The sequence below is a fragment of the Gigantopelta aegis genome, chromosome 4 (assembly GCF_016097555.1).
Source record: "Gigantopelta aegis isolate Gae_Host chromosome 4, Gae_host_genome, whole genome shotgun sequence".
NCBI lineage: Eukaryota > Metazoa > Mollusca > Gastropoda > Neomphalida > Peltospiridae > Gigantopelta > Gigantopelta aegis.
Window position 1 is genome coordinate 85,902,504 of NC_054702.1, and position 13,321 is coordinate 85,915,824.

The 13,321-nt window shown below is 34.2% G+C and overlaps 1 protein-coding gene across 6 annotated transcripts in view; it reads left to right on the top strand.

The window, feature by feature from the left end:
* The window catches only part of LOC121371286 (mitogen-activated protein kinase kinase kinase kinase 5-like), a 66,072-nt gene that overhangs the window by 16,843 nt on the left and 35,908 nt on the right, over positions 1 to 13,321 (top strand). The window contains exons 14-21 of one of the 6 annotated variants that reach the window (XM_041497064.1): positions 747 to 797; positions 1,566 to 1,618; positions 4,975 to 5,016; positions 8,604 to 8,651; positions 10,285 to 10,324; positions 10,647 to 10,928; positions 11,616 to 11,633; positions 13,160 to 13,210. In XM_041497064.1, coding sequence (XP_041352998.1) covers positions 747 to 797; positions 1,566 to 1,618; positions 4,975 to 5,016; positions 8,604 to 8,651; positions 10,285 to 10,324; positions 10,647 to 10,928; positions 11,616 to 11,633; positions 13,160 to 13,210 — 585 coding nt within the window. The remainder of the gene's footprint in view (positions 1 to 746; positions 798 to 1,565; positions 1,619 to 4,974; positions 5,017 to 8,603; positions 8,652 to 10,284; positions 10,325 to 10,646; positions 10,929 to 11,615; positions 11,634 to 13,159; positions 13,211 to 13,321) is intronic. The other 5 variants (XM_041497065.1, XM_041497066.1, XM_041497067.1 and 2 more) reach the window with 5 other exon arrangements.

Here is a 13,321-nt window from a genome sequence, read left to right on the forward strand (position 1 = left end):
AACTTACATAGGGAATCGCGACGCGATACTGAACAAAATACTCCCTGGTTATTCAAATATAAAATACACATACATGTTCAAGAACATGTATAGAACAGTGCTTAGAATGAATAAAACAGCTGTCTGTCTGTGAAAGGAAGAATGGAAATTGTAAACTTTTAATATTTTTCGTAACCTATAGTAAAAAAGTAAAGTTTGTTTTATTTAACGACGCCGCTAGAGCACATTGATTTTTTATCTTATCATCGGCTATTGGACGTCAAACATATGGTCATTCTGACACTGTTTTTAGAGGAAACCCGCTGTCGCCACATAGGCTACTCTTTTTACGACAGGCAGCAAGGGATCTTTTATTTGCGCTTCCCACAGGCAGGATAGCACAAACCATGGCCTTTGTTGAACCAGTTATGGATCACTGGTCGGTGCAAGTGGTTTACACCTACCCATTGAGCCTTGCGGAGCACTCACTCAGGGTTTGGAGTCGGTATCTGGATTAAAATCCCATGCCTCGACTGGGATCCGAACCCAGTACCTACCAGCCTGTAGACCGATGGCCTGCCACGACGCCACCGAGGCCGGTACCGTAACCTATAGATTACCAAACCCATAAATTACAGGCTGTCCATGCTATGCTTATCTCAGTGCCTGCCTATAATTTACCACTGCTGGCATTCTTACATTCATCACCCGCAAGACTTACTTGACGCATGCATTACTTGCTTACTAATCACTGATGTTTGTTACAGGAGACAGAGGTTTATGAGCTTGCTCAGCCATGGAATACAGCAGATGGCAAAGTAATTACGTTCACTATTATAAGACTTGCTATTTGTTAGAAATTTCTTCTTTAGCCTTTGAAAATGAGCGGTTAGTAAAGAGAGTGAGTTTGTGTATCAAGCACAGGTCATGTCATTTCTAATGCTTTTTGTAGCACACATAAATATATTGTAAAGTTTGGGTCTTTGAGGAACATAATCTTTTGATGCTAACTTATATTAATTTCCTTTTGTTATTAATAAAAATTTAATACAAAATCTCTTTTCAATGAAAGAGTCTTTATGCATTCCTGGTAATTTTGTCAAACTGATATTTTCAAAGATTGTAGCACAATGATTTTGTCTTGGTATGTCTTAATTCACTATATTTATTAATGTGATCTGGAGTAAGACATGATTCAAAAACAGTTTCTGATTTTAAAAGTATCTTGCAGTGTGATTAAAATATGTATTATGATTTTGGTAAATAATAAGTCTGCTTTTATTGTAATGGAATAAGATATCAGTTGTGCATAGTATTAAAAAAATGTTTGACAAATATGTTTTTACCGGTTTCTTGTGGTTGGTTGTCAGGAAATGTAATTCTTTCCCTAGTTCACGAGGTACATGTCTTTTCCTATTTGCATACAATGCTTTTGGAACTACTATAAAAGCCAGAATGACAACAACAACAAATTCACGCTGTTAAATAAACTAGTGTCAGTGGTTTTAAAGTCAATAAATTAATTTTTTGTTATTTGGTATAGACTGTGTTTTCAAACTTATTTAATGCAAACATTGAATTTATAGGATGACCGCTTTGACACTGCTAGGCCATGGCCAGAAGATGACCTTTCTAAAAAGTGAGTATGAGCCATTTTCACATTTTGCATGCATCTCCAGACAAACGTTTTGATCCAAGAGCATCCCAGCTGAGTGTGTCATCATTGCAGGTGTCCTAGGAAAGGTTATTTGTGTAATATACAATTCTAGATACATTGGTTTTGATAAATCCAGTTTGGGTTTTTTACATTTAAATATTTGTCTAATTTTTACCATTTGATCTATTGATACTATAGGGGTTTTTTTTGTTGTCTTTGACATAAATTTGTATAAAATACAAACTATGTATTGTTGACAGAAAACTATTTTTTCTTGTTTTTCTTTTAATGTTAAATGTCCAATTAATAATTAAGGACTTTTAAGGATATGTAACTCTTTTTGTGTTCAGACATACTTGATGCATGCTCTCACATTGCCTGTTAGAATAACTTTCTTTCAGCTGAGCTAAATCTATATATTGTAAATCAGGAAAAATAATGCATCATGATATTGGGTACACACTAAAATGCATATTTGTTATTAATGCGTCTCACAAAAAAACCTTAAAGATCACATTGCAAACAAAAAAATACTGTATTGTTTAAACAGAATTTACTTCAGTTAAACACCACCAGTTGGCATTTGTTTTGACAGCCAAACCAGTTGAATTTAGCTATTTGTGTTATTCAGTAGTAATTTCCTCCACAAAAATGACACAGTGTGGAGATATGACAATAAATCTGCTCTGTGCATAAAATTTGGAACAAACGATTTTGTCGTTTGTTAGTTATGCAAAACCAATATCAACATAAATGATGGATCGTTCATGCAAAAGCTGTAATCAGTCATCAGAAAATCTAAAAAGACGTGTTGCTTATTTCATCACTGTTTTTTGAAGAAAATAATAAGAGAACGGGCCTACATTGCTGGTGTGAGAAAGATACAATATATCCGTTTGAAATCAGCTCCGCGGTTGATACAAAGTCGGCAGCGCAGTGATACAAAGGCAGCACAAACATTAAGTTCAATGCTTCCCTGTCTATTATCGGTTCATTCAAACTGTTGTTTGGCGCCAACAAGTACTCAAAGAACTGATGGGGTAGTGTGCTGAAATGTAAATGGCAGCTTTCAAGTTGGTCCTATCATAAAAAAAAATATTATTTATTTTATTTTATTTATAATAGGAAATTTTATGAAGATAAGCTATGAAAATTGTTCATATTAGATTCTTGTTTGATTAACGTGGCCCATTAACATTTTTATTTGTATTTGAACTAGTGAAGAAAATTGTTTATGTAAACACTAAAACAGGGTTCTTACACGTCCTGGAAATCCTGGAATGTCCTGGAATTTTGTGATTTTAAAATCCAGGCCTGGAATGTCCTGGAAAAAGCATTAAATTTCATTGTGTCCTGAAAATTTAGGCCAAACATTTGGTGGTTGGTTTTTTCCGCATCTTTACTTTTGTTGTCGTCATAACGTGTCTAAATTCAGACAATTTGTGATAAAAACATTCATTCATTGAACATTTTATGTCCTGGAATTTTTTTAAAATATACAAAAAAAGTCCTGGTAATGTCCTTGGATTTTTGTGTTTTTTTCAAGTGTAAGAACCCTGTAAAACTATACGAACGACATATCGATTGTCTGAAATATTCAAATTTTATGCCCTGTCTACTGGTTTTAACAACAAAACAACAACAACAACAATTCATGGACTGTTTGTTTCGGTTGTCCAGAATACATTTCTTTTATTATTATTTACAGATACACTTCTAGTGGATTCTATTTTTTTTTTTTTTTTTTTTTTTTCTTGGTGGTTACATCAAGGTTAAAAATATGATGCATTAAGTTATTATTGCCCCAATACATTGGAAGCATTTTTCACATTAATACTTTGCTCACGTTAATTTCATGATTTACAGTAGTTTCACTGGAATTTCAACCAGATTTGCATATAATGGCTTGGGAAAAAATGAACTCTGCTTTGTGGATTCTGATTTTGAATATTATCAGCTGTACATGTTCAGATGTAGAATGGAAAAGATTTATGTCACATACTTCATATTTTCTTCTCAGGCATTTATAAATTGGGCAGTTTTCCAAACATTTAAAAATAAAATGATGAAGAAATTTCCTCTGTTTTTCTTGAATGCATTGTAATATTTATGTAATCTATTTAGGGCAGAATTTTAAATACTTTAAAATTAATATAAATTATATTGTTAACACAGCAGTTAGTGTTTTGCTAATTAAGCATGTCTGACTGTGATTGTTTTGTATGAAGTGGTGTACTTTCCATATCACATTATTAAATGGTTTCCATGAAGGGAATATTTTAACATGTAAGATGTGATTCTTTATTTTAACAGATGTAAACAGATTACTTTTTTTCCACAATGGCAATATTACTTTATTCTGTCTCTTTGTTTTTTAAAGCTGTTGCTGATTTACAAAAATTGAACAACATAAAATGACTGATAACTTCCCTTGAACAAATTTTTTTATTTTTTATTCCAGGATCAGATTTTTTAATACACATTTATGACTACATAATTAAAACGAATATAATAATTTGATGATGTGAAATGGAATGGCCAAATAAGACAGGATTTATAATAAAATATTTGTTTTTAATGCATTACTTTCAGAATGTTTGTGTTTGCTGACTGAACACCAAGTTTTTATTTTATTTAGATGAACATAAAATATTTTGGAACAAGACCCTGTTTCACTTCAGAAATTTTATTGAACACAATGTTAATTCATAGAAAGTTTAATATATTATGTATTATAATTTATTTTTGTGTCTTTCTGTGATATTGCTGTTGTCATATTATTGATTTTGCTAATAAGAAACATTGTATATTTGTTATATTTTTAAACATTGTTCATTAAACAAAACCGCTACAGTTATTATTGAGTGGGGATTTAATTGCACGAGTTTGCATTCCTTAAAAGAAAAAAAAATCATATGCTTTTGTTAGTTTGCATTTCTTAAATAGAAATTGCTGGAAGGTTGCTGTGATGCTAGCAGGTGTGTAGAAGAAAAAATTTAGTCCAGTTTATACTGAAAACAGCAGTATTGTTAGTAATGCCTGTGGTTATAAATTAAACGGTTCTTAGCTTGAATAATTCTAGTGTAACTTGTTTGCATCTGGTGCAGGGGTCTTAAACTTCCAATTAGCATGGCATGTTTCCTAGTCTGGAGTGAATCCTAGCATGTTTACTCCAATTAAAATAACTGTCAGCAGTAATCATTGAGTTTCAGTGCAATAATTAATATTAAAAAGTACAATAATTAATATTTAAAAGTGCTTAACGATGTGATTAATATTTCAAAATGTGTATTACGATAATGGTGTTATGTTGATTATTCAATGACTCTACTTTTTAGCAGGTCCCTATTAGAGTGTGTACAAGAAGAGCTATTACAGAGGTATTTACTAGTGATTCTTGCCCGTTGTCTGTCCTCGGTGATCAGCAAGTTTTCTGTGGGGGCTGCACGCATTGCTAACACAAGGCTAGGAAAACCAAATTAACCCTCCCATGTATTCTTTACTAACACCACTGACAATACAGGGCTCGCAATAGGAAGTAAAATATGGCCTGCTTTTATTGTTCTAAAATAGCAGGCCAAAGGAAATACGTCCTTCTAACGAAAAAACAAAGATAGCACAGGTTGAGGTGAGGGTTGGGTATAGTGTGTGAAAAACCATGACCTCCGAGATGAATTTTAGGTATTATGGGATTAAAATGTAATAGATGTCAGAATTAACAGTTAAGTAGCAGATGAGATAATTGTACAAACATCTCTATTGAAAAACAAATGACCTGCAATGTTTTTGGTTTAGCAGGTGAATTTCTATTCCACCTGCTTGGTCTAAAACAATGGACTGTTTTTCACTTTTTGCAGGATACTATTTCGAGCCCAATAATAGTCTTTGCAGTTCATATAGTCTTATTCAACTTACTGAGCTAGCACAACCAACATGCTGTTCAGTCTAGTCATATCCACTGTAGAATTGTCTCCCTTGCCGAATGTGCACGAGAACAACCACACATGGGTAGACCATCAACCTTGTTCTCAATTCTGCAGTCTATGACAGTAGCACATGTTATTTTGTTCCGTGACTCTTTAGATATCATCATGGTCATGACAGGGGTTTCCCTAGAGCGATAAGCCGACACGGCCCGTGCTCCCTTAGCCAGCCAAGTAAGCGCCTTCATGTCTGGTAAGCGCCTTAACTGCAGGACCGTGTAGGCTTAATTTGTAACATGTATACAAAACAATGGAGCTGTGATCCGTAACGTCATTCACCACACATTATCACACTTCCATTTGGTATCTCTGCAATTCTTTAGATGTTCACTTTGAGGTCCATTGATCGCACCATTTTAATTGTTGGCGGGCTTGTGCTGGTCACGTGGTACAGGTGATCGGCTACTACTAATCCGCCAGATAATGCTTGTTGTAATAATGTCTGTATGCTTGGGAATTACGCATCAAGACAAATCAAACAAAATACCTATTAATTGAATAAACATCTTTGAAGGTGAAATTCTTGAGTAAAACATGTCACCATTATTTTAATTTTGTAAAGTCTTTGAACCAAAGTAATAAAAACAAACCGACACTGCATGTCAATTTGAATACACATGCCAGTTCAGGGCCAAAAGACATGTCGGCTATCCCAAGGGCTGAGTTCAGCCAGACCAAGCGAAAACAAAACGTTCGCTACACTGGTTTGTGCACTTCACGTTAAACCAAATGGACACGACGGACACCAATCAAATAGTTCGTTGGCTGAACTGAGGAAAGCTCTCGGCGTAATATACGTCACGCTTCAGAGTCAGCTGACACCCATGTGTCAAGAGACATCGTTGCGGACATGAACAATACGATTACACGGAAGTAAATCTTGATGTAAATGTGTAGAAAAACAATAGTTGTTTGCATCAATGAATACCTAACTGCAGTTTCGTTATTTCCTTTGTCTTTGTTAATTTTGTACCTATGGCCGAGAGCACGCACTGAGATCGCGATCGCAGGAAATGAACATGCAGTATTTATACAAATTGCAGTTAAATGTACACTGAATTAGTTTACAATAATCATATTTGTTAGATAATGCTAGATATGTATTTGTTAAACTGTGAGGTGACAAGCATTTAACACGACGCTGAAATCAACAGCAACAACATCGCGCAAATTATGAAATTGTTGGGGGTGGGGAATTGATGGGGTTTTTTTTTTTTAAGTTTTAACAACACCCCCCCCCCCCCCCCCCCAAAAAAAAAAAAACCCACAAAAACAACCCCAACATGATTTGATGGATTGAAGGCAAACACTTAACTGTTTTCAACCCACTACCCCACTTCTTTTGGCTTGATTTTTGTGTTATAATGATGCTATATATGTAAGCGCCTTAAAAAAATCCTGGGGAAAGGCCTGCATGAATGCAGGAGTTAGGAAGGGTCGACACACATTCGACCGCTTCTATTTCTGAGTATGGCAGTATGCGCAGGATTCAGACAGTTATTGCGGGACAGCAAGTCATGTTGCTGTACAGGGCCACGAGGGTGGGGGGTAACCTCTATTCTATCTGGTCGCTAGTGCAAGCTGTGACAAGAGATCGTTAAATCCACCAGCTAGGTAGTGATTTAACACTTGCCCATTCAATAACAATAGTTCTTTTCAAGTAATGGTATGGTGTCAGATAACCACGATGTACTATCTGGGGCTGTGTCATTTTTATTCCATTTACCTGATGAAATATTTTACCTCACTTTTCTTTGTGTAATGGATTTTAATGTGAATTTGGGTTTGTAATCTATTGATATTAAAAGTTACTTTGACTATTTTACCTCGTATGTCGTGGTTATCTGACACCATGCCATTATTACTTGAAAATAACCACTGTTGTTAAATGGGTAAGTGTTAAATCACGTCCGTTATATAATATTGGTTGTGCTAGCACAGCAAGTTGAATAACACTACGTATTAGAAAATTTGTTTCTAATTTTCATTATTAATTATACTTACCTAGTGCTAGCACAATCAAGGTAACCTCCCACCCACCCCTATCGATGATAGGTTGATGGTCTATTGTTTCTAATTTTCATTATTAATTATACTTACCTAGTGCTAGCACAATCAAGGTAACCTCCCACCCACCCCTATCGATGATAGGTTGATGGTCTATCCATGTGTGGATGTACTCATGCACATCTGGCAAGGGAGACAATTCTGTTGTGGAGGTTATGACTAGCATATTGGTTGTGCTAGCACTAGGTAATTATGAATAATAATGAAAATTAGATACAAATTTGATAAATTTATGCTTTGTGATGTACTTAATTTATTAATACATTTTAAACAGAATTGTGAAAAACAATAATAATAAAAATAAGGTAACTAATTGTTTTAACTATACAGGTATGTCTATTAATATTGCAAACATAATGGTAGTTTAAGACAAGCCTATATTTAAATTCTTAATAGACAGTTAACTTTTGGAAAGGCATCAACAAAGTTGTTGGGGTTTTTCGCCTAAAGTTGGCCATATATGTTGATGATTATCATATGCATGATAACCATTTAAAGCTGCTAATTATGAATAATTTGCAGCTCTCCTTGCATGTACATATTACTATTTAAAAGCCAAAAGTCAAGCAGCAACATTAACATAATTTACAAGAAGATAAATATCCATATGGCAAATTTTGTTTAATAATTTAAGTTTGTATCAACAAATATATCTAATGTAAGTGCGCTTCTTTTCTTCATATATAAAAGATATTGTTATATTTTGGTAATATATTACAAACAAGTCTTAAAGGTAAAAGAATGAACATGGAAAGTGAAAAATAATTTTAAAAGTTAGAATCCTGATTATAGATTTGAAGATGACGACATTTTCAAACAGTGTGTTCTAAAACTCAAGCAGACATTGTACGATTTTACTAATACGTTAGTCTTTGACTGTCTGGTTCTTCTCTGATCTTTCTAATTTCCCGTTCCAGGGCTCAGCGGAATAGTATAGTATTGGAGGAAAACCATTCTTCTGAACAGTAAGCCACTCTGCTCTGTCTCTCTGTTACTCCTCTCTTCCTCTCCATATAATCTCTTTTCCTGCTATAACAATCAAGTTCATTTCTGCTGAATTACTGTTCAAGTTCATTTCTCCTGAATTACTGTTCGCTGGTTCAATTAATTAACTTTGATCTGTATAACTGTTTGACCAATGTGCAGCTGTACCTTGTTTGATTTTGAACAGGAAGATGTATAGAAATAACTAATGATCTCACGTTGATTTTCTTGCTGGTTTTCAATGATATTCAATAAAGAAAAATTATTAAAAAATTGTTGATGAGGTGTAGTTCAGTGACCATGATTGCAAAAAGACCCTATATTGTTGAGAGGTAAGCAATGGTAATTCAAAAAATGGTATGGTGTCATGTTGCAACTAACGGTACTGGGATTTATATTATACAAGTAGTAATGGTAGCAGTAGTGATGTAGTCAAAATAACTAGTTGACAGTAGTTGTAGTATTTTCAGTCTACAGCAGTAAAGAGGCAACGCAGTAGCAGCTGTAGTAGTAGTATAACCAAAGTAGTTATCTCACATGTTACAGGCTCATAATCCAGTGGTGGAGGTGAAGGGGGATTAAAAACATTTGTTTGTGAAGATCCCTCTTGACGCTTACTTTAGTTGAAGTAGTTGCATGGCAGGTATTAGTTACTGCAGCAACCCCAGCAATTGCCCATGACAGTCGGCAATGCTGTGGAGTTTTTAATCTTCCACAGCATTTTTTTTGCCTTGGGCCATATTCAGGTGTTTTTTTCCAATGACATGTAGTTTTTTTGCCGTGGACATTTTCTTAATTGCAGGGGTTGCTGCAGTTACTGTGTATATATTATAGTATATGTAAGAATAAAATAGTAGTAAGTAAAATTTTTTTACTATATAATCATTTAGTAGGAGCAGTTACTAGTAGTAAATGTACTGTCGTACCATAGTATTTATTAGCAGTAGGAGTAGCATATTTATTACTATTAGTAATGGTTGTAAAAACCACAATATTTGTAGATATTTAGATAGTTAATTAGATAGTAACAGAGCAAGTACAAGTGGTATTATAGTCAGGTAGTATAAATAGTGTGTATGGGACACAAGATGTCAGATACACAATCGAAGATATTCTTTTAGCCAGTATATTACTTATAAATTTTGTTTTATTTGAGGGTATCTGCACACCTGCTTTTTATCACAACCTTCAATATAGCTTGGAGGGAAGGGGTGTTAAATAGATATAATTATTTTTATATGTTACATTGTAATAACAGATTTGGTTTCTGTCAGCATATAGTGGACTAAGGTGTGTTCTGCTATATAATATATATATATGTATATATTTTTAATGTTTCTCAGCTGTGTTATAAGTATGTATTTTTGTAGACTATTACTGAAGATGTTGTTCATTTATTTGTTGTATGTCTTCTCATTTTGGTGTTGATGTTTTTAGTACTAGTTTTTACAGTGATGATGCAGCTAATGCAGACTGGAGCATTTTTGGTAATACATATACAATACAACCAGATATATACATGTGCAATATGACTAGATAATGTATGTCGTTATCCCTTGGTTAGCTTAGAGTAAATACCCACTAAATTGAGATATTACTAATTTGTTTCTGCAGGTCAACACTACCAGTTCAACCGCCAACTCCACCTCCAAAGGTAACTATATCATGTCATTAATTTACTGGTGATGTAGCAGTACTTTGGTTGATTTCATGAAATCATGCCTTAATTGTTCATTGTCTGTAATGATGTTGATATGTTTAGTATTAAAGGACTATTTGTACTGGTAAGGAGTTTTGGTAATAAAAGTATTTTTAAAACAAAATTGGATATAAAAGACATAACAATGGTCTTAAATACTTATTTTGGAATTAAAGGCATTTAAAAAAATATTGCGAAAACTGTTTTAAATAATCCAACAAATTGTGGTACCTGCATGTTACACAATTAAAATGTAATGTGTTGTTTTGTCTTCCAGCCTGCCAACCTGCTAGACAACGTGGACGGAAGACCCGAAGAAGAGCGTCTCGAGGATCTCGGACCGGACGTGGAGAGCCTGATTGACCGCATGTTGACCCTCGACCCCCAGGCTCATCCAGCAAGAGACTTCCCCATCAAGGAAGACACCCCTCCAGCACTTCCACCGAAAATCCGCTCACATGAGAACGGTGACGTGAAGCATGCTGCGGACGGCGTTGGTTCCTCACATGCTGAACCTCCCCCCACCATTCCTCCACGCACCAGGTCAAAGAAAGATACTGTAAGGGTTGTAGATGTTCCACATTTGTTTTTTGTGATAGCAGCTGCGGGTAGTTAAGGCGGCAGATAGTCACGGCTTTGTCTGTTGTTTCCATCTGAACTTTGTATGTCTCATTCATCTACTCCATCAGAAATATTTGCTTACATCTGTCAGGTGTTTTCAGTGGATACTTTGATATTTTAATGTTTTTTAATTTAAATATTTTATTTAATAAATAAAACTGAATGATGGTGTTTAGATATAAAATCAAGTCTATATTACCTGAGTTATGGCCCTTTCTCGCATTACATATCACAAGAGGAAGGGCATCTATGGGCATTTTTATAAGTGAGGGTTTGTTTTTTTGTTTTTTTACAGTTAAGTTTAATGTTTGGAGTTTCCTGCTCTCGATTACAAAATATTAAAGGATTCCAAATATTGATTATACTGGTGCATTTTGCAGTTTGAACCCATGTAATATGTTCCTTTTAACAAAATTAACATTTGGGGTTGGGCAAATACATTATTGTGTATTTGCTTAGTTTATTTTAATTTTTATTAACACTTTTTAATGTAACCAAATTCCTTGAAGTTTTTTCGATCACGTTTTATTTATGCTTATTTTTCTAATATTGTTTAACTTTAATTATTTCTCTTTCCTTCCATTTTTTTTTTAACTCTTATGTTTGTGCTTTACTTATGTTTCAGGAGTCTGCACAAACTGATGTGAGTAACTGCATGAATAATTTATATTCCTTTTTTTTTACCTTATCTTGGCTTTTTGTCACATTTTTCACTTGTCTGAATCTTTAGAACAATTTGGTTATCTGCTTATTGTATTTAAAGTTTCAGTTTGTAAGATAGTAATATTAAATGTCTGCCTTACTTCCCAAAATACAGTTAAACCCATCTAAACCAGACACCCAAGGAGTCGAGTAAAAACTCTGGTTTTAAGTGGTATCCAGTTCAGAGAGGTTATGTTTTGTAATGATATTTAAAAAGTGGACCATGAAAAACTTCCAGTTTTGAGGGAATTGAAATCTACAGAGAATCGAGTTTTGAGGGTTTTCACTGTATATAAATTCACATACATGACATTTATACTGATTTAAATGTTTGTCTATGCCCCGTTCCAGTGTTTTCTGTCATCAATTCTAGTTTGGCTTGATAAACTACAAAAATGTCCATGCATTTGAAATTATATTTTCTTCAATAGTTATCTCTACATTTTTTATGTGTAAAATTATAAAAATTTAAATAATAAGAATTTCTAACTCCTTGAGCAGACAAATGTCTTCACTATGGATGAGTATTGTTCTGTTATTTTTATCTTGAACACTATTTTCACATAAAGATAGAACATTTTTTTACATTTCCAAAACCCCCATTAACATATTGATGAAATGGTGTATAGGCATACTCCTGGTTTTTATATATAAGACAAGAAAAGAAATATTTGTTTAATGAGACCATAGCATATTTTTAAACTGCAGCTATTTGGTGTGTAACTTACCATTATTTAACACTTGGTTGACAAAAATAGTGGAGACCTGCTGTTGCACTTAGATAGCTACCAGCAAAGCAGTAAGCTATGTACCATAGACTTTGATGATTGGTTGGGATGGGGAAAAAAACAAGCCCACAGAGGATGATAGATCCTGCGACCATCATACCTTAAACGAGCACTCTACTACTGAGCTACAAAAATGCTTTGTACATTGGAACTAGAGTAATTCATCACATTACATAAATGTTATTTATACTATAGTCACAATATAGTTATGGTTATATCAGGCTTTTTGCCTAACCCTAAACTTACCCCATTTTCTTTTTGGGGGAGGTCCCCCACTTTAATACCCACTGTTGACTGGTTGCATTCAGTTCCATAGCACCATACCCAAAAATGTCTTTCTGGCAGAAACACTGCATATTAGGCATCCTGCTGTTATCTTTGGAGTTGTACACTGCTATGAATGTAAGTTAAAAACGTAACCTGCTAGTCAGAACAAAGTATTATGAAGCACACTAAACTTTAGCTGACATCCTTTAGCTCATGTCCCCAGTCTATGATTTTACAGATTTATATACCATATTAATTCTGATTCAGCAGAATTCAAATTCTGTTAGGTAATAGAGAACTGCATGAAAAGACATTAACATTTTGCATGCTAGTTGCATGTTTGCTTATGGGACTATTTGTAATCCATGTATTCAGATGTCACAGATGCAATGGATGCTTTTGTTTGTTACAGACCAAGCCCCGACCGGTGAGCAATGGTCTTCCACCAACTCCTAAAGTACATGTAAGTCTTTTTCAACTTGATACACAAACATGCAGTTTAATATAGCTTAATAAATGTTATTTTTGCTTCTTGTTTATTGCACTAGTTTATTGTCTGCAATACTATATAGAG